This window comes from Zonotrichia leucophrys, chromosome 3 (assembly GCF_028769735.1).
Source record: "Zonotrichia leucophrys gambelii isolate GWCS_2022_RI chromosome 3, RI_Zleu_2.0, whole genome shotgun sequence".
Taxonomy (NCBI): domain Eukaryota; kingdom Metazoa; phylum Chordata; class Aves; order Passeriformes; family Passerellidae; genus Zonotrichia; species Zonotrichia leucophrys.
Genome location: NC_088172.1, coordinates 67,305,275 through 67,327,116, shown reverse-complemented (window position 1 = coordinate 67,327,116; position 21,842 = coordinate 67,305,275). Strand labels below are relative to the sequence as shown.

General features: G+C 43.6%; 1 protein-coding gene across 5 annotated transcripts; it reads right to left on the bottom strand.

Moving 5' to 3' along the window:
• Positions 1-2,454: 2,454 nt before the first annotated feature.
• On the bottom strand, positions 2,455-10,437 carry TBXT (T-box transcription factor T). Of its 5 annotated transcripts, XR_010439366.1 has the most exons (9): positions 10,167-10,437; positions 9,791-10,055; positions 9,180-9,314; positions 8,372-8,433; positions 8,205-8,266; positions 7,112-7,288; positions 5,742-5,874; positions 3,970-4,430; positions 2,455-2,685 (listed from the first exon to the last, which is right to left on the bottom strand). XR_010439366.1 is itself a non-coding variant. In XM_064707000.1 (8 exons), exons 1-8 carry the CDS (start codon positions 10,370-10,372, stop codon positions 4,163-4,165), a joined length of 1,308 nt encoding a protein of 435 aa, XP_064563070.1. In that variant the 5' UTR covers positions 10,373-10,437; the 3' UTR covers positions 2,455-4,162. The 5 variants fall into 5 exon arrangements, 4 of the variants coding, with proteins under 4 accessions (XP_064563070.1, XP_064563071.1, XP_064563072.1 ...); XM_064707000.1 differs by having other exon boundaries at positions 2,455-4,430; XM_064707001.1 differs by having other exon boundaries at positions 2,455-4,430; positions 5,742-5,871.
• Positions 10,438-21,842: the final 11,405 nt, after the last annotated feature.

The window sequence follows — 21,842 nt, the reverse complement described above, 5'->3', positions numbered from 1 at the left end:
CCTGCTTGGAGATTAGTATTGACATGGCTTTTGGAAACAAAGCAAGACATTTCTGCATAACTGGGATGAGTGTTTTACAAAGATTTTTTATACCCAGCAATTATTTGTGACCCAGAAGAAAACCACAATAAAAAGCATGAACCCACTGAGATGGCAAACAGTAGAAGTTTCCTAAGAGTTCTGAGCATTTGGTGACAGCTTTGTTCCTGGGCATTTGGGTCTCTCCCAACCTCACAGCAGTCTGTAGCCCCAGTGTTTGTCTGGTGTGCAGCAGTCAGGAGTGGTGAGGAGTCCTGATGGAGCTGGTACAAGGAGGAGCACAGCCACATCCACACAGATAGGGGCTGTTTGAGGTGAGCCATCTCACACCAGCCTTCCTCAGCATCTGGAAATGTCACCACATCAGTGCCTCCCCCTTGCCTCCACCAGCAGCCTCAGAACTGCACCAGGCAGCAGCTGAAGAAGGAGCACAGCACAGCACTGCTGCCCTGAGCCCACAGGTGAGAAAAGTTTCTCCAGATGCATCACATGAAGTTCATTTTCAAGTGTGTAGGCATTGATATTGAAATGCCCCATCTGCTTTAAAGTGACTTAAAAATCGCACTCAGTGAAAAGTTTTGGTTCCTTTAATTTGAAAGTATGGAAGGGGAGAAGAAATCCCACACCAGAAAAAGCCAGCTAAGATCCATCTGATATCAGCATTTAGCAAGGCTGAGCTCTTCCACTTCACAGTCCAGAGGCCTTAGCTGCAGGCAACTCAGTTCAGGGCCATAGGTCATTCCTCTAATAAGTAGCCTCAATTATTTTTGTCCACATGGACATGGAATCACTTCTGCAGTCCAAGGTCTGCAAGAACCTGAGAATCCACTGGGGCCTGTGCTGGGCAGCAGCTGTGGGCTGTCCTCCACACGAGCTGCCTCTGTGGGGGAAAGAGATCCACAGTGGGCTGCCTGCCCAGGGACAGGCTCCAGCCCTAGGCCTGGCACCTCCTCTCTCCTCCTTTATGTGTCCCCTTCACTGCACAGGCTGCCCAGGGAAATGGTGGAGTCAGCATCCCTGGAGGTGTTGAAAAGACACGTGAGACTGAGAGACATGGCACAGTGATGGACTTTGCTGTGCTGGGTTAAGGGCTGGACTCTGATCTTAAAGGTCACTTCCAAACAAAATGATTCTATGGCAAATTGATTGTTGGAACCCAGGGTACAGGGAATATTTCCCTACCTGTCCTGGCAAGTCCTGATTCGCAGGAAAACAGTGCTTTTAACCTCCATCCATGGAGAAAGTTTCCAAGACTTTGAGATGAATTAGAATCTACAAGTGTGTGAAATAGATAGTAGTGTAGTTTATCACAGGATGAAAAATTTAGAGTTTTGGGTGTTTAGTATGGAGGTAGATAGAAGACAAAATGGAGGATTCTGGGCATTGCCTGGTCTCCTCCATCTACTCCATTTTCTGCTGTGCTGGTGGCACAGGGTGATTGGCTGGGGAAAGCTGCAATGAAGATGCTGCATGGTGGGCAAATAGTTAGGTATTGGTAGAGAAGAATAAATAAAGTACATTTTAAGACCTAATTGGATGAAACAGCTTTAAAAGACCTTGAAACTGTACATCTTGGGACCTTTTTGTTGTCTTCTCCTTGTGAGCTAAGCCTGGTGTAGATGGCGCACAGAACTTTTGATAAGAGAAAAATAAACAGCAACCTGAAGACCAAAAAAGTCCCATTCATCTCTCACTCCTGGCACAGAACTATATTAGAGCTCTCCCACGCTGGGGACACCAAGGGCTTTCCCAAAATTGATCATCCTCTTCCCCTGACATGTCTGCTTTGGGGGCACAGCTCTGGGGCAAGGGATAAAGCTGGCTCCCCCCCAGGTCAGCTCTCAGAAGTGGCATGTGTGTGCTCAGCTGGTAACAGACTCTCACACAGAGCCAGGGCAGTGCTGATCAGCTGGTAACAGACTCATGAAGTAGCTGAAAGGACCAGGCAGCAGCTTGGCATTTATGGCTGAGGGCAGGGACTCAGAAACACTCTTGAAAATCTGGTTATCAAGGTCTAACACAGCAGGTGCCAGCCTTGCATCCAGCCCCAGCTAGAAACTGGTCACTGTAGGAAAAGAGCTTCCACCCAGCACCAAATGCAGCAACCACATGAAGAGCAGTCAGTCAAGGATTTACCAAAACAAGGGAGAAACACATGGGGGTGGAGAAAGCAGGGGATGAGAACTGTTTGAACTTTCGCCCACAGACAGAAGGTGACATGCAGCAGGAATCATTTGTGAAACCACTCAGTGGAAGGTTGGCACACTGTAGGTTCAATATGGCTGATGTGCTTTTGTTTCACCCTTCCCACCACCCCCACAAACTGAAAATCAAGCATGGAGTTTTTCTTAAGAATCTTTACTTTTTTTTTTAACTTAAATTATACTTCCAAAATACAAGCATAAAAACCTCACATTGAAAGATGCTGCTAATTTCTACAAAATAGTCTAAATAATAATGCACTTACATCATTTACACAATTTACCTTCACAATAAAATAGGAGCACTTAGATCACTATTTACATATTGACAGAGGATGTGGCTGTGCAGCCATCCAATTCTGGTGCTGTGTCCTGCTGGAGTACCTCTGGGAGATTTGCCTCTGCAGGGAACAAGCCCTGCCAAAACTTTCCTAGGTGCAGGAACCTGCCCAAACAGACCAAAATGGTGGCAAATACTTGCTTTTTCATCTTAAAGCTGCCACTGTAGCACATAAGCACACATCAATGAGTTATTTAAGGAATTCCCTGATATAGAATTTGTTTTGTTATATTAGGCACTTCATTATACAAGGTATTTATTATGGCTTATGCAAAAGAACTCATTTTCATAAGGATATGTATTTGCCAGATTCAGTGGGAGACCAAGACACACTGAATGTCAAAGGGCACACTTTCAGCCAATGTTTTGGGTTAAGCCTGCATCATGAATTTGGATCACATTACTTCATATCAGTGATGAAGCAAGTATTTTATCAAGACCTGTTTCTTCTAGCAAGTCAAGCAGTCAGTGTGTTTTAAATTTTAGTACATCTGCACTTTTGTGCCAAAACCTTGGCAACTACAGATGTCCCTCTTCCTGTAAGTTAACTACTTACACCCATGATGTTCTGCATGCCATGGGGTGACACATCCCACATATGATTGTCTTAAAAGAGTACACTGTAGGTTGAGGGATTATTTACATATCTTAACATGTAGAAGATAAAGTTGTAACTTACCAAATAATAAATACAGATCAGAGTACAAGACTGAAATAAAATAAATTAGAATGATTCCCCAAGGTGTTGAATTCCTTCTCTTGAGGCCTGAGCCAAAGATGCAAAAAAACCCTATCGAGTGATGTATTTCCAATGATTCAAAATGTTTTGGATAAATTAGATGCTGTTTGAAAATGAGATGTTTAGCTAAGCTGGTGGGTATTTGAAACCTATATGATCAAACAGCAAAACTTACTACTTACTTCTTCCTAAAGAAGTCTTTTGGGTAAAACTTTTTAGCCCAAACATTAATACTGTTTTTATTGGGAAGAACATAGTTCTCAAAGATTGTCTCAACATAAATTCAGCAGCAAGAAAGATAAGCATACAGTTAAGAACACAACGTATTTGTGAAGCAAATACGTGTTAGTGCACATGATTTTCCAAAAACTTCACTCCGCAGCTACATTTGTGCATATTTCAGAATGCTTCTAACTAGATGGTTAATAAAAATCTTCTCATGACTATAGCTAAGTTTGCCATTTAAAAATAACTGAAAAACAGTTACGAGTAACTTACTCAAGAATGATGCCAAATTTCAGGTCCAAATATATCAGAACACCGAGAAATTTGGAATCCAAGTAAAAATCTAAAAACTTAGGCCTATCAAACTTTAAAAAAGAAAAAAAATATCAAAAGCAGTGAATCTGCTCTCAGAATTGCACACTCACCAGGTTTGTAAACTCTACATGAAGTCAGTGATGCACAGTTCACTATAAGAGGTACAATGTGGATGCTCTGTGCAGAGCAGTACAGATGCTTTTTGGTTGCCGTTTCCTTCACGTCTCCTCTTTCTCCTCCTTGAGGATTGAGCAGCTAACACAATTTGGTGGCTAGCAGTGTCTCAGAGGAAGAGGCCTGTGTTTACATGGAAGGGGAGGTGACAGGTGTCCACGTGGGTGCCAGCCTGCCATGTGCAGAGGTGTCGTACTGGCTGTCGGGCAGGTCGGCAGGCGCCGTGCCGTCGTACAGGGGCGAGGCAGAGGAGGCGGCAGGCACGGCGTGGGGCAGGGCCGAGTAGGGTCCCGGAGAGCCCCGCAGGAACTGCGAGCTCAGCCCGTTGGACATCCCGCTCGGCTGCGACACCGGCGTGATGCTGCTGCCACTCACCGACCACAGGTTGGGGTACTGGCTGCAGGAGGGAAAGGCACAGAGAAAAGCAGTTACTGGTGACTCTAGAGCCTGCTGGCAGCTCCTCAGCTCACAGCACAGCCCCCAGGCCAGGTCCTTCTGCTGCAAGCAGTGACACTCTCTAGGCAGTTCCCAGCCACTGCGAGGCAGGAAGGACCCCCAGGCAGAATTTGTGTTCATGGCACCCCCACAAATAAACTGAACTTCCCTATTTTCCAACAGATAGGGGGTTAGACAACAGGGGTGGCAGAAATGCCTTCCCTGAGGTTTCACAGTTCCATTTCTACAGGTTTTACCTCCTAAACAACTCAGTGCAGAAACTGAAACTCCGGGAACTTTGCAAATTCCTGGGGATCAGATCAGAGAAAGAAGTGCTAGAAGAACCTTTTTACTCAATTAATCTATGTTCAGAACTAAAAATATGTTCAGCAATACAGTTAACTCATACTGGGTAGTATGAGTTATATCATACTACCCAGTATGAGTTAATATCATACATATCATACGTATCCTGATTAACAGTTAAGAATCCATGTACATGGTTCAAATGCAAAAATGCTTTCCACAAACAGAATGGTAGGTCTGAATTGCTAAAAGAGAGGTCCAAATCTTGTCCATCTGTAGTTCACAGCAAAAATTTTACCATCTTTTCTGCAGCTCTCTGAATTTTCAAGTTTAGCTCTAAAGGATTAAATGCAAGCTGAATTTTTGCTAAAGGATTCCAAAGTTTAATTAAGGTAATAAGCACAAAGAGGAGGAAAGATTCTTTTTTTATGATCACAAAAGATCAAAGACTTTCACCACATGTACAATCCCATGCTATGCTGGCTAGTGTGTCAATGCTTAAGTAAAGAATTACTGCCCCAACTCCTTCTCCACACTACAGTTCACTGCTCCATCATTTGTAGCAGAATAAAGGTTTATGGAGATGTCCGGGAAAGCTGTGACCAGCCAAAATGGAAGGGATCAAGAAAAAAACTTTTTAAACACCATTATGCATAATAGAGATGAAGCTTAAGAGAGCATCCTCAAATTCCATCTATGTTTGTCTAAGCAATTTGCAATCCTTAATTTATCAAATACTGCTGTCATAGGTATCTACATGTTTAGAACCAAAACATTAAAAAGAAAAAAATCTGTTTCTTCAAGCTGTTTTCCTTGTGGACAGTCCTCCTCAGTGCCCCACAGAGTGCTAATAGCTCATACCAATGGCCAAAATGACTTCTAAATATGCTGGGGACTCTGTACCTCCTTTTTCAGCCTTTTCTTCCTAGAAATTACCAATATAGGGATTTGAGGGCTGGACTCCTACCTGGAGCTGGTAGCTGTGCCAGTGCTGTGCCCCATGGGCAGCATGGCTGTGTGTGTAGTAACTCCCAGAGAAGACCAGTTGTCGTGGGACTGCAGCATGGACAGGCAGGCAGAGGAGTTGTCAGCATAGGCTGCTGGGAAAACACAATCTCTTACAAACACTGGAATCAGGCCAAATATCAATCTTGTATTCAAGTGCAATGAAGAGGTTTAAACCACCCTTCCCCACTACTACCTTGGAAAAAAAAATAAAAACAATATTACACACACAGAAAAAACAAAGCCAGTAACCAGTTGTGTCAAGCTCACACCTTTATGGGCATTGCCCTGATGTATTGTTTTGCTCCACTCATAACTGCAAAATCTTATTTCTGTGAAGGGCCTATGGCCAAAGGCTGTCTGCAAGCCAGCTGCTAATTCAGCACATGCCATTTTACACAGTCAGTGGGAAAAGGAGAGCTCTTTATTTACACTGTCACCTGGAGACCTTCCATCTCCATCACCTACACTGGCTGTAACAGTCTGGCAAAGCTGGATAACGAGGCTACCACTGGATCACACATCCCAGTTTTGAGCCAAGCATGCCCCCTTGAAACCTGCCTTAGGCACCATCAGGAGAGACTGGAGTGTGGCTTAGACTGCTTGGCTTGTGACCCAAACTGGCTGGCCCACACAGTAGGGGCACTAGGAAGCTATAAAGGGAATCCCATACAGCCACCCATGGTCAGAAAGAAGCTGCTGTGGTAGCTAGCTCAGGGAAGGAAGTTTTTTGCTGAGGACAAGAAAGAATACCAGAGAGGTTTTGTTCTTTTATCCTATAAGTCTTGTGCAAAATTTCCAAGATTTACAAAAAAACTTCCAAAATTTACAAGAAAAGTTCACAGAAAGTTAGTTTTCCACTTCAAAATTAACTACAAAGCTACATACAAGACTGGTCAGGCTGCATTTGAAAGCCCATCTATTACTTCATAATTCAAGATAATACATATTTTTTAAATGGGAACCTTCAATATCTATACAGCCTGAAAGCTAAAATCGTTAACCATTCTTCTCTGCCAAAAGAAATGAAAAAAAAAAAAAAAAGAAAGAAAAAAAGAAACACAGTTAAAAATTCCCTTTTCACCCTTAAGTACGTGGTGCCTGAGATATTAAGTCTTATGATATTTGGCGACCTCTGAGCACATCTTTTCTAAAAGCTCTGCAGTTTACTCAGCTCCTCATTGTTTCAATCTATGCAGCGATGGGACATTCACAGACAGACACTCACCACAGCCCCAGGTCAGATAAGCTGCCAAAATCAGACCCCCAGTTCCAAAACCCCTGGGAGCACGTCCTGGGCTCAGGGCCCCCTTTCCCTGAGCTCAGCCTTACCTGGGGAGCTGTTCCTGTGCGAGTAGGGGCTGGCGTAGGGCGCGGGGCGGTGGCTCCTCAGCGAGGAGAACCTGTCACAGCTGTGGGCAGGGGACAGCGAGAGCCCGGCTCCGAACTGCGCGTGGGCGCCGGCCGGGGGGCACAGAGCCCCGCCGCCAGGAATGAGCCAGCTGCCTACTGGGGGAGCGAGAGCTCGGTCAGAGGGCTGGCCGGGGCAGCCCGGCACAGAGCCACAGCCACGAGACAAGTAACAGCGAGGAAATGCGCGCTCGGCAAAGGAAACAGTTTCAACACAGCTGAAAAACGTTACAACTTGGATAAATGCTCTTACGAAAGAAAATCAGACAGCAGCTCAGAAAAAGTCTTGTGTCAAGCTAACTTATTTTTTACATCTCCATTTAACCACAACCACAGTAAGGAAACACTGAAATTAAACCCTCCCATATGTAGGTAGTGCGTGCTCAGTAATTGTTAGCATAGTATTCAGTTTTAAACTGCTCTTTGGGGGTCTCAATCTACAGCTAAGCTCTGAAGTTTCTCAGACTGCTAAGAACTCCTCTCAAAAATTAAGTATGTTCTCTGAAACAAAAGAATTCCTGCTGCAAATCAACTCTCCCATCCTTTTTAGGCTACATTTTGTTGTCAATTTGTAAAAGCAGAAATCATTAAGACACAACTGCTTTTCAATCGTCTGAAATAACTTCTTCAAGCAAATGCCCATAATTTTCTAGAGTAATTAAAACATGAGTACTATCCCAATAAATTTTATGAAATAAACTTTTGTCTCTATGTCCATGTGAACATTGCTGTCCTTGTACAAGAAAGCAGATGTCTTTTTGGACACAAAGGCAACTCTGCAGGATTCTATTAAATGCTTTTGAATGCAATAAATCCTAACCACACACAGAGATTATAGTGTTTATACAAACATCAACATGCATGAACCACAACCACAGAGACTGGTAACATCGCTCTCTCTATGAGCTAACAAGCCAGCTACCAAGCACTGGCCTCAAAGTTTAGCTTAACTTCACACAGAGTAGATGGAAGAAATCAAAGTCATGCTCATGAGGCTCAATGAAAGGAAACATACACTGTGAATACCCAGACTGCTGGTTGTCCCCCACTTCTTCCATCATGTCTTTGTGATCACTCCTATAAAAGAAAACATGTTGTGTCAGTTAAGAATTTGTCTTCAAAAATCTATCTTAAAAATCCAAGATAAGAATTAGAATTTAGAATTAAATTAAGAGGTCTCACCTTTCTTTTGCATCAAGAAATGCCTTTGCAAACGGATTGTATTTAATTTTTAAAGCTGTGATCTAAAAACAACAACAAATATCTTTATTCACATGTACCACCATTCATTATCACACTGATATTAGGATTTGAACTAGGACTATCCAATGAAGTTAGTAAAATCACACATTTTTTAAGAAACAAAAGTAGGCCCATAAAAGCAACTGATAGGCATGAATTAAACAGCTCCTTAAGGGTCTTATCAAAGTATTATCAAAGCACTAGGAGTTAGTCTCTCTGCCAAATTCTGAAACACCGAATAGCCCGAGTTCATTAATCATCTAAGGAAACACCTAAGAAAGGTAGTAAACTAAATAGCTATAAAAATCTTCACATTTCAAACCAGAGCAGATTGGACATCAAAGAAATCTCAGAAAACATGATAATTACAACTTCATTCAACACACACATGCATTTGAGTAACAGAAAAAGGGCTGCTCCAGAAATGGTACAGTCATTTCACTGTGTAGCTCAAAATGACCATTGTTTATTCTACCATAGTTGTTTGCCCCCAGAGAGTCTTTTAAAATTACTCCTCTATAATGAATCTGCAGTATATATTGAGACAAACAATGCTCAAAACTTTGTTCTATAACTCATTCATAGGGCTTTTAACATGCATTAATTTAATCTTTTATATTTAACTTCAAAAAAAGCATGGGAAGAAGTGAGAAACGCAAAAGGAGAGCCATTATTTTGCTCTGTAACATGCACGCTTTGCTACTGGAAACTCCCGGTAGTGGCAGCCTCCCTTCCCCGCTGTGCTTACCTCCTCGTTCTGGTAGGCTGTCACAGCTATAAACTGCGTTTCTGGGAAGGAATGGCTGGTGATCATCCGCTGCGGGCCACCCACTCGCACGATGTGGATCCGCGGCTCATACTTGTGCAGGGAGTTCAACATGATCTGCGAACAAACAGAGCAGGTGAGCAGCGACACAGTGGCGGCAGATGCTGCCAGGCACAAAGGGCACTCAGGCTTTAAAGTATCCATCATTCCATCAGAGGCGGAAAAAGCAATAAGTACGAAAAAAGCCTAAAACTGAAGCTGTGAGAGAAGGAAAGGCACAACTTTCTGCACAAGTTATCCTCATCCCTTGACAAAGCACTCGCCGAGTCACAAATGCATCAATGATAAGTCAGCCTTAGAAAATTCACCTACCACACCACTGACACTAGCAAATATTCAGACCAGAAAGAGCTTTTCAAAAAAGAGTAAGTGATAAAACATCAAGGCACTCATCCTCGGTGGAAGGAGACGCTCTCCTGAATGAATGAATGAATGAATTGCGGGGGCAGGGAGAAGCGCGACTCATCCCAACATATTTGGTAAGGATGAGGACGAGCAGTAAGGAGAAAGCAGGTCCCGGTGCCGGTGTTTACCTGCCCGCCGCCGTTGAGCTTGTTGGTGAGCTTGACTTTGCTGAAGGAGACGGGCGCCTTCATCCAGTGCGCGCCGAAGTTGGGCGAGTCGGGGTGGATGTACACGCAGCTGGGCGCCTGCGGCTCCGGCTTCCCGCCGGGCACCCACTCCCCGTTCACGTACTTCCAGCGGTGCCCGTCGGCCGCCACGAAGTCCAGCAGGAAGGAGTACATGGCGTTGGGGTCCAGCCCCGACACGCTCACCTTCAGCACCGGGAACATCCTCCTGCGGGGCGACACGGAGGCGCGAGGGGGGTTGTCCCGCCGCCGGGACCCCCGCGCCGCCCGGGGCCGGGGCGGGGAGGCAGCGCAGGCGGCCCGGGGGGCCCGTCCCTACCTGCCGTTCTTGGTGACGATCATCTCGTTGGTGAGCTCCTTGAAGCGCAGCCACAGCTCGCTGTCCTCCAGCGCCACGCGCAGCTCCCGCTCCGTGGGGTCGCCCTTCTCGCTGCCCGCCTGCAGCTCGCTCTCCACAGCGCTCAGCAGATGATCCACGCGGTACTGCGGGGGCTTGCCCGCGCCCTCCGCGCCGGGGGAGCTCATCCCGGCCCCGCGCCCACCCGCCCGCGGGGCTGCTGGCTGGCACGGCCGCAGCGGAACCGAGCCGGGCCCGGGGCGCCTCGCCGCGCCCGCAGCGCCCGGGCCGCTGTTATAGCCCGCCATAAACGCCCCCCCGGTGACATCAGCGCGCCGGCGGGGGGGCCGCGCTGATTGGCGGGCGGCGCCTTTGATGGGCGCGCGCGGCGCTGCCCATTGGCCGCCCGCGGCCATATCAGAACGGGGCCCGCGGGAGCCTGTGATGTTAATTGCGGCCCGCGGGATTAAACGCGGCTATTTTATGTAAATCTGCCCCCAAATGTTTGCACCTCTATCAAAGCCGCCGGGGCCGGGGCTCCGGCAGCCACGGAGGAAATGGCCCATCTCGGCAACAGCCTCACAACCGGCCAGCGCGGCACCCTCCCGCCTCCCGGCGCTGCGAGACCCCCGGTCCGCTTCCCGGCGGGCAGGCTGGACGGGAGGCGCTCCCGCCGCGCCTTCATATTTAGGGGACAAAACGGGAAGTCTGACAGCAGGCTGGCAGCAGCACCCCGCCCCGCACTCCGCTTCCCCCGCACCTGCCCCTGCCCCCTCGGCCGAACCTCTGCTGCAGGGAAGGGCGCGGCTGGCAGCGGCAAGCCTTGAGGGGAGAATCAGCCCGAGAGCTGGGACCGCGGGGAAACCTTGGGGGGACAAACCTTGCGGGAAAATCAGCCCGAGAGCTGGGACCGCGCTGTCCAGCGGCTGCACAAACCGGGCACTCCCCGCGTTCAGCGAGCCCATGACCCGCCCACGGGAAAAGCGGCAGAGTTTGCCTCTCAGCATCAGCACAGGCTGCCTTCGCAGCCGAGATGCTCGACGGCGATGGTTGCGAGCCGTCCCACCTAAGTAATTTTTTTAAAATCTGAAAATAGCCACCCGCCGTCCCACGTAAATAAAAACATACTTCTGAAAAACAGAACGATAGTTAAAGGCTTTGTTTCGTGTAGGAGGGAGAAACGCCCACGAGTTCCTGCGGGCAAGAGGGGAGAAACTCATGGGTGAGACTTTGCAACGGGATGAATTTATTTTAAAGTTACTCGATGCAAAAACAAGGGCCGGGACGAGGGAAAAGAGGGATGCTCTGAAGCACTCCCGCCGGCCGGTGTTGTAATAGTTTGCATTCTCCGGAGCTGCGACGGTCTGTGGTGTGAGGGAAGTTTATTACCTTTCCGTGAGAATCCCTGGATAGAGGGCGAGGGGGAGAGAGGTGACAATGAGCAGGAAATAGTTCAATGGGGTCTCTTTAAACAATAACAAGTTCTTTAAACGGGAGCAAAGGAGAGGGAAAAAGAAGAGGAGCGGCGTAAAAATCAGAGTTGTTTTTAAAACAGGCATCTCCTCTTCTCCAAACACCGCGCACCATCGCTGCTGGGATTTTTCAAATTTTAGGAGAAGGTGCCCGGGATACACTGTCAAGCTGCCTGGCAGCAGAAGGAGCTGGAAGTCAGGGCTACCAGGGGAAAGCACACTGAGGGTCCCTTTTGCGGGATGCAGACGGTGATTCAGTCCTTTTTGGTTTAGTAGCTGCGGCTTAGGGCTGTATTTTCATTACACAGCACCATTGTTCACTTACTCAACTTTTTTTCTCCTTCAATCTGACAAGCCGAATTCCTCAAGCCACCTCTCTTCAACCACTGTGCAGCACCAGGAGAAAAAAATGTTATCCGTTCAGATTAATTCTTGCTTTAAAGTTTCTTAAAGCTCTTTCTGCCTGAGCCCCTACTGCCTGCTTTTTGTCCTCTTCGGAAGGGGAAAGCAGGATTTGCAAATAAATTACGGGCAAAGTTTACTAAGCGGATGCGCGGTCTCTGCTAGCCATAGTTGGAGATGATCTTTTCGCTGTCAGGCGTTTATTTCACTGAAGGTGCTCCGGTCTAAACAAGCAATCCCGACCTAGCAAAACCCAGGAGCTCTCAAGCCCCGCATGAGCACGGCAGCCCCAACTCTGGGTTTGTGCTTTGAAGGCGACATTTCGAGCATCTCGGTCCTGAAAAAGCCGAGTGCCAGGAGGGGCTGGCCCCGAAGAACTCGCAGACAGCTCCGTGCAGGTGACAGGGAGAGAAGGACTGCTCACCCCTTGCACAAGTCGCAAGGGAAAGGGAACAAGAGCAGTGGTGATGGTGGTGGGTCCTCTCTTGCCTCAGCTTTTCCTCAGCTCCACGCCACCTGACAATGAACGTGTTTGAGAGCCGAAAGCAGCAGGAACAGCCGGAATTGAAAGCGACGGAGCGCTTTTGGTGCAATATGAACTGTTCTGAAAATGTATAAATCAAATAATTAAAGACGATCTGAAATTGTGTTTCTGTGATCTGAGCTCTTACAACACCATTTAATTCTTCCAGATGGATGCTTCAAGGAAGGAATAGTTCTGTATATCCAATCTATACATCCAGTAGTTCTATATCCAGTCCCTCTATATATATTCCTCTATATGCACTCAAGGAATGGGAAGCCCTTCAGCAGCAGACACTTACCTCTATGGTCAATTTTTTTGCAATGATCGCTCTCTTTTGGCAGAGAGAGGAGAGTTGAAGTTCGATTTGATTTGATATATATCACATTTTACTTAATAGTTAGCAAATGAGTGACTTGCTCATCCCAGAAAAATAATGTATGCTCTCCAATTTAGCTAGTCTTTAAAAAAAAAGTCTTTGCAGTTTTACATTTTGAAATGGCCATTCAAAAAAAAGTTTCCAGGAGTTATGTAAAATCTTTGAAATGTCATAAAAAATTAAAATAAAACCTAACAACTGCTCCAAAAGAACCAAGAGACCCAAACCGTAAAGTTTTTCCTCAGCTCGGATTCCTGTCGTCTTTATTTTATTTCCTCCCCCCTCTTTCTGATCTTAATTGCACTTTGGTTCTCAGGAGAGAGGATTCCCCACTTCCAGAGTCTTTTCAGCGGGAGCTGCCGTGCATGACAGTTTACAGCCAAAAAACTTCCTCCAGCAGCACAGCTATAAAGATTCCCGATTTATAGCAATACTTTCCCTCTCGCATGGGAAGATTAGTTGCCTCCAGCTGTTACTTCGTGTTCAGAAGGCTCCGTGTCCGTCATTCCCTGCCTTATTCCCCGGGACACGGCGATCCCCAGACACCTTCCCAGCGGGAACCAGCCCGTCCCTGCGGTCCCAGGGTGCCAGCTGCCCCTCTGCAGCTTTAACCGCCTGAGGATGCCGTGCCGAAACGCCGGAGAGTGTTCAAGTATTGGAGCTGTTTGTTTAAAAATCTTTCAGCTTGCAGTTCTGGGGGGAACACCCGCGATTAATGCCACATTTGGGGCCAGATCCGTGTCCCTCCTGTTCCTGTCCCCCATTTCCCCTGCCTGCTCCGGGCTGGGCCAGCGCCCATTGAGCCCGGGGATGAAACCCACCTTCTAAGGGACAAAACTTCTCACTTCTAATTCTCTGAAGAGCAAACACCTGTCTTCCCACCACCTGGGTTTTTTCCCCCTTTTTCCCCTTAAGAAAAATGAACATTTATCATTATATGTGTAACTGAGATGTACGGTGCTGCTTGTCAGCTGCTTTTTCCTGGACACTGGGGAGGAATGTCCTACTGGTGCTACTATTGAGGCATTGATGTGCATGTAAATGTCATTTTCCTAGGAAGGTTCTGGATCTTGCTTAACCTGGCACATAATTTTTCTTATAAATAAGATTTACACAAAACCTAAAGACTGTGTTGAAAGAGCAGAGCTCTTATAAGAACTCATTGCTTTGTAACCCCAGCTTGCTAACATATACTTACATAGGACAGGATAGCTTGTGAAAACATAGCTGTTTTGTTCATATTAATGTGGGTATTAAGACCCTGGGATAAGTACATTTCAGGATCTCCACTTTTAGTATTTAATATAACTTTTTCTCTCCACAGGTTTGGATGCAAACACGTATTTGAGAAACTTTTTCTTTTTCAAGTAGTCTGAGCGGAGCACAGCATGTTGATGTTTGTTTGTTTTGCTTCCCCCCCATTTGGGAGGGCAAGGCAAAGGCAGAGTGCCATTCTGCATTTTTGGAAGGTGGCAGAACTCCCGTTGACTTAGTCAGATCTTTGCTTGAGTACTGCTAAGTGCCCTCTCCAGCTCAAATGCTCAGATCCTGAGGTTTCCTCATGAAAGTCAATGACCAAACTTCCAGTGGCTTCAGCTCCTGTTGCACTAGACAGCACCAGCTGGAGAAACCCAACAGAAAAAACTGGAGATCCCATGAAAGTCCTTAAGAGAGTGTCTGGCACAAAGATAGGTGAAATCAGCAAAAGTGGGACTAGAATATCTTAACCTAGAATATCTTTTTCAATATCTTAACAATATTGTTTAGATGACTAGAGCTGTTTAAACCAAATTTTCCTGTGTGAACTAGTGGGAGCAAGGAGATGACACAAACAAAAGCCACTCACCACTCTTAACAGGCCGTTGCATTGGGAGCTGCCAAGAGGGACAGCTTGTAGTAGAATAATAGGTACTGCATTATCCTGGCCTAAAGGATAAATTTAAAAAACTCCAGCCAAGCAAAAACTAAAAAAAAAAAAAAAAAAAAAAAAAAAAAAAAAAAAAAAAAAAAAAACCAAACCAAAACAAAACAACAACAAAAAAAAAACCAGCAAAACACCCCCAAACATGCAAACAAAAAAGAACCCCCCCCAAAAAAGAACCCCACACAACAAACCACCCAATCCCACACTGAAGGCATATTCTGCTTCAAACAGGGACCCTAGAGATTTGAGCATAGAAAGTACTAGTGTTGTCATAAATGTCCTAGCAGGAGTCCTGTTGGGACACCCTACCATAAACATCACCTTTTCTTATACTTCAGTCCATATACTTCCCAAAGGGCACTAATGTAAACGCACCTTTCCTTGCTGAGATATGTTGGAGGAGGTTAAAAAGCTAGTGTTCAGGTCTTAAGGACAGAAGTCCTCAGATTTGCTGGCATTAATGACCAAAACAGACTTTCACTGGAAATATTCATCTTTTCCCTAAGCATATACCTCTCTTTATAAAAGTATGCAGTGCTAAGAATCAATCTTTCTTTCACAATTCCTTTAATATCAATAGAAGATTTCAGGAATTTGGAAATCTATCATTTTTTCCTCTATTCTGAACATTTCATGAAGATTACTGTAAGGATTAAGACAAACTGGGTGTTTCATAGCTAGAGAATCTTAACACCTCTACATAAAGATATAAGTCCTAATCTGTAACTGCAGAATTTTTAAAACCAGATCAATCTTATTTCCATTGTTTTGTGGGGGATTTTTTTCCTCCTCCTTTACTGTTAAGTGCTTTTTTTCCCTTCTCCTCACTAGTCCCCAGGAAAGGCAAATACACAGTGTTAATGAGCACTATTTTGTATTTTATAAGTAAGGATAAGACTTTTAGTATTAATCTGTCAATTTTGTCTAAATCTAGATTATCTCATGCTTTGGAATTAGCAATTGCCTTGAATGTGGCCTCAAAGCTTACAGCCCTTCCCAAACTATTTACTGCCAAGATTATTTCCCCATTTCTTGCTCTAAGTAACTCCCTCATCCATACAAAATAAAAGGGTTTGGACAGCTTCAGCAATGAGGGGTTGCTGAAAACAAATTCTCTGCCTCTCATCAGCAAGGAAGATCTCAGATAGAAAACTGTTTTCTTTATCTGGTTTGAGATAACCTCCACTAACTGACAGCAACAGTTTTGTACAACTGATGCTGTTTTCATCATGTTGGTGCAGCAGATTCAGAGGAAAGGACAGTAACTTAACTAAGTCAGTCTGAGTTAAGTCATCTTGAACTCACATGTAGCATGGTCTTATAACAACTGAGCCATTTGCCGTGTCCTTCCACTGTACCCTTTCTTAGACTGAAAACAATCAATTTATTTCTTCCAAGCTGTATGTGAAATACTTCTGTTCTCTATACCTAACTCTTCATCTTACCCACACTCACTTCACCAACAAGGTCATCTCCACATCTAACTATTTTCCTATTATTACTTTTAAGAAAGTGAAATATCCACAAATTGATCAAGCCACCACCATATTTGCTTGCTAATTTTTTCCCATTATGTGCACAGCGCTCATGTTGCCCACCATGCTGGATAGGTGTCTGTTCAGAGGGGAAATACATGGGAAAAGGACCCCACAGAGCAGAAAAACAGGACTAACACACCAACAAGTTAAATTAAATTTAAATCTGGACAAGGAATAAATAAGAGAGGCTGCACTCATTGGAAAATGGTAATTGCACAGAAATCAGACGCTGCTGACACCAAGCTCCTTAAAGAAACTCCTGTTGGTCTTCTCAGAGACACAATGGGCAAAACTTCTGCTTGGCACACAGGGCTGACACCTGGAGAGCACCTTCTGGGACCTACAGACATGTTTGTGGCTCTCTGCTTGTGGCTCCATGAGGAATGCACAATGTTTTGCTAACTTCATCCTTTTGCATTAAATGGACCCATCAAGCTCTGGCAAACACAAATGTTCCTTACAGTTTCCTGGTTTGAATTCAGCCAAGGTTCTCTTGACTGAGTCTTGGCCACTTCTTTTGGCCTTATGCCACCTAACAGGTTCAGATATGGGAAAATGATTGATATAATGTACAGCACAAGTGTTTTAATGACAGGAGAGCTGATTCTGGGCTCTACTGACTCACTGTCTCACTTCAGGCAAATCTTCAGGATCTCATTTTAGCAACCTTCATAGTGAAAATATTACACAGAATGTTTCATTGCTAATATCCCAGCCTTATTTTCTTTAGAACTATTTTTAATGCAAGCAAGCATCCAATAGGCTAATAATACATAATGAAGAGTAATTACATGTCAAAACAAAAATTCACAACCTTTGATATCTGGTAATGCAAATTCAGTTTGATTTTCTAACAAGGCTGCGTTTTTCCTGCTGGATGTTTCTAGAGCACTGATGTTTATATCAAAGTGCTCCCTTTAGTACACTTAGTTTCACCATGCTGCAGGCATTGGTTCATTTTGCACATTAAATTTGTAAAAAAACCCAAAACAAACACCACCAAAAAAAAAAAAAAACCAAAAAAACCCCAACCTCATAACAAAAAAAGGACAAACAACAAAACCTCCACACCAGTAAAAAGGAGTCATGTAAGCCCTACCTTTGTATCTAGCAATCCGTGCTGTCGGTACCACGTGCAGGTACAACAGAGATGATAAATAAGGAGCAAATGACAAATGTGTGGGGACCACAACATGTAAAACCATCACTGCCTGTGCCATAGGAGGCAGTGCCAGGAATGCCCTGAGGACACTGCAGAAATGGGAGTTTCTCCATTCAATCATGGACTTTCCACTTACATCCCTGCCAATGTAGTACATTAATAAACTTGCAGACATGTTGCAAACATTCATTTGCCTTCTTCAGCTTTTTTTTTTTTAACAAACTGAATTAAAACCAACCTCAATCATGTTATATTCATTGTTTTATACTAGTAAAAAACCACTACTAATCGAAGTCTTCTGCAATTCTATCCTTAGACAGCTTGTTATTTGCATTTAACACTGGCTTTGCAAAAATTTTTTTAAAGAAACCAGAAGGAAGATTTCAATATTGTCCAAGTCAGTAAATTCAGGGATATTTCATTTCAAGAATCTTGCGGCAGATGCCATGTATCCCCAAGAATTAATTTCCTGTTTCTGTCTGTCCAGATGTCAAGGACAGGGTCAATCTAAGAAGTAGAAAAATAACTTCAAGGCACCTTTTTTTTTTTAGGAAGAAAACACTTCAAGCCATAACACATTGACAGCTTTGATAAAAATAGGATTTAATTCAAGACTTCATTCTTGGCAGATGTCTTGTCTCACACATTAAGTTGTCTACACTTGTAGTAAATATATTTCCATTCAAAAAGCAACTGCTGTGATGCATTGAAAAGTCTTCACCACATTTTCATCTAGAAATACAAAATTACAGTGCACAACACTGGCACAATATTAAGTAAATTAGTCAAGTATACATTTCTAATAAAGAAACTGCAAAATCCACGAGCTTATTTTATTAATGAACCCTTAATGCTATAAAAGTTCTTAAGTATCGGCTAGTTTCTACAGATTTTACGTCAGAAATATTTCTGTTGAAAGCATAGGAAATTTTTTCATGAGTAATCCACACATGAATACAACAGAACAAAGTGTGACTATGTCCCCAGTTCTTACAATTTTTGTTCTTAGATCAATGACTGGAAGTTGAAAACTCTTGTATTTACAAGGCTGGGTAATGACTTGTGACTCTATTATATTATTGTTTATATGTTTAACTTTTTTTTGGATTTTCACCTTGAGAAGCAGTGACTTGACAGACTGCACACATTACAAGTCTTCCTTTCAGAAAAGAAAGGACTGGAATTAACCTAGTCTCCAAAACTCTTGCTTTGTTCCTGACTTTCCTTTTAAAAGCCTTGCTCTGCCACAAGGAGGTTTTGGCAAAACACTTATTTTGGGAAGGGGGGAGGAGATAGAAAAGTAGGGGGAGGAACCTAAAAATCTCCACCTTTTGGCCGTCTCAAGTCTGCCTGGAAGCTCAATATGATGCAATTAATGAACAGCAATCCCCCCCCTCCAGTGCTTCCTCCCCTTGCCCGAGACAGATGTGCTGACAGCGTGGCACCTCCTTTAAAGGAGCTCTGTTTTATGGAAGCTGATCTCTCAGCAAGGCACAAGTGGCTACAAGCTTTTGGCTGCCCATGTATTTTCAAGCAAAATCACCTTGTTTCACACCAAATATTCATTCAGAGACAATATCAGAGATGAAAATTGTTTCTACCCAGGGTCCAGCAACTGCTTTTTTCTTTTTTTTTTTTTTTTTACAGAGTACTTTTGAAAGTCCATGTATGTTAGCATTTTCTTTGGTTCTTGGAAAACACACTTACAGATAAATGCATCTTGTTTGCAAGATTTTTTCTCCTATGGGGCAGGCATACTACTCTGCTTAGCTTTAACCCCATTCCTTCCAGGCATATCCTGCTATGCAGCCTCAAACCAGCTCTTTCCCTCCATGCTTTTACATCTTACAAGACATAAAATGCCACCCTTTCCTCACTCATATCCAAACTCAAGGAAGAAAAATAACTCAAAATTCATCCTGACTGCCTACAATTAAACATCTAAATAAGTTACCTGTCAATCAGGGGTGCTAAATACCTACAATTCCCCAAGAACTGTAGAAAACCAGGATAATTCAGCCCCCACAAACTCCATTTCCCACCTGCCTTCAGACACAGAAAGCATATTCTCAGCTTTACTGACAAAATTCATTGTGATATGATCAATGCACTGGCTAAAGAAGTCTTAAGCAGAAATTAAGTTATTGAATTGCCTAATTTTCACCACAGAATTTTGATATATTTTTATCTTGAACATTACAGTAAAAAAACCCCAAGAATATAGAAGAAAACAACTAAATACACACAGAATTCCAGATTTCCTTCCAAGAGGAAGCAGAGCTCCAGGAAGCCTTATAGATATCAACCGGCTGTCCTGAAGGACAGAGAAGACAAGTGCTCATTCTTCAGAGAGCCTTGCAGAAACAACCTGAAGGATGCAAACTGAATAAAATCTTACCCTTGAGTCCTTCTCCAAAAAAATTAGTTTTCCTAACATTGTCAACATTCTGACTCAAAGAGATACCAGAGGAAAACAGTGATCCCTAACATATTTAAAGTGTTGGTGGAGAGAAGTTTTGTCTCCCTCTATAAAAATTTGGATTAAACTTCAAGCATGATTCAAAACAAGAGCCACAGTTTTTAGGTATTTTTCAGAAAAGACAAAATTGTCTGTAAATTATCTCAGAGTTAAGAAAGCAATGTGAGAATCTCCAGAACCAAATTATTTATAAAGGATGCTATGAACTATTAGAAATGATGCTTCAACAGCCTCAGACCAACTAATACATCATTTGATCAGAAACACTGAATAGTACCTGGACAGTAATGGACAGGAGGATGTTTTCAATGGATATATTTGAGATGCCTCAATTGAGAAACTTTGACACTAAATCCCAAATACTTCAAATTATTTTCACTTCAGTGTTTTGTTACTAGGCTTCCAAGTAGAAATCCTGAGGTGGCTTCAGGAGCTCTATCTTCCCTTCCACTTGCAGCTGAAGAGCTCTCCTGAGAAACTCCTGCGGCTGGAAATCCTCAGCTGAGAGGTGAGATTCTACTTCCAGAGAACAAACCCACGGCAGCCTCAGGAAGGGAAAAGCAATTGCCCACTTCATATCTGTTTTGAAATTACTTTCTTCATTCTACATAAATTAATAACTCTAGAAAACCTCATAGGAAAAGGAAATTATTCTTACAGGGTGACAGAAACTGCACATGGAAAACTGGCTGAAGATCTTGTATAAAAAGGCTGTCAGCAGAAATATGCTATTCTGGAAAGGGATGCTGGCTTAGAAATATGCTTCAAAATAAGTTAATCACACTTAACATTTCTTCTGCCCTTTCCCATCAGCTAGTTTTAAAGAGAGAAGCAAAAGAAATAGGTAAACCTATCTGAGAATGTTTTCACCCTAAAGGAACACAGGTAATAGATGGCTTACGAGTTTTGCCCAAAGAACAGCTACGGTAATTTAATAGTTTTTCTCTTGACAAAAGTGTCCAGATTAGAGGCTAAAAACACATATCTGCAGTTTCTAGTTACTTAAGCATCTCACAGGAAGAATGCTAAGATTCAAATATTCAAGGCCTGAAAGCAGCAGTGATTGGTAATGAAAGTAGAGATTCTTTTGCAAAGCAACCTATGAGAGTCATAAGAATTACAATAATTCAAAAATCACCCACAAGTATGTGGAGTCTTTTATTTGTGTTGCTTCACAAAGGTTGGAAATTTCTGTGTGTTTTGCTCTGGAGCACAATTTGAAGCAATGATTTGGGTTTGGCACTTACTCATATACCAGCAATTAACAAGTTGTTGAAAACATCACAACCTTTTGAAGTTCATATTGATCCTTGGGGTATTTTCCTGGCCTTTACACAACCTGCTTTTCCTTATATTTTAACTTAGCTTCAGTTATATTGCAGATATTAAAAATATGTCTTTATTTAACTCTATTTAACTTACCATTGTCTATCCAACATTTTTTTTGTTACATTTGAGCAATTGTTCAGCAGGAAATCAGCCCATCAGTGACATAAAAGAAAAAAATCTTAACTCTTTCTTGAGGTCTTCTTTGCTTTGGGATGTTATCTTCAAAGTCCTCGGATGTTTCTCAAATTACTAATTATGTATTTCTTTTTTTATACGCTAAAACAACTCTTAGACCTGTGGCAACCCAGGGTTGCAGGACCTTGCAGGGGAAACCTGCCCAACAATTTAATTTCTATCCTATATGCAGGAAGAGGATCCCTTTTGGGGAGCAGCAGAAACCACAGTTCAGGCAGAGTGGTTTTAGGTTGCCCCTATGTTAAAAACTCTTGA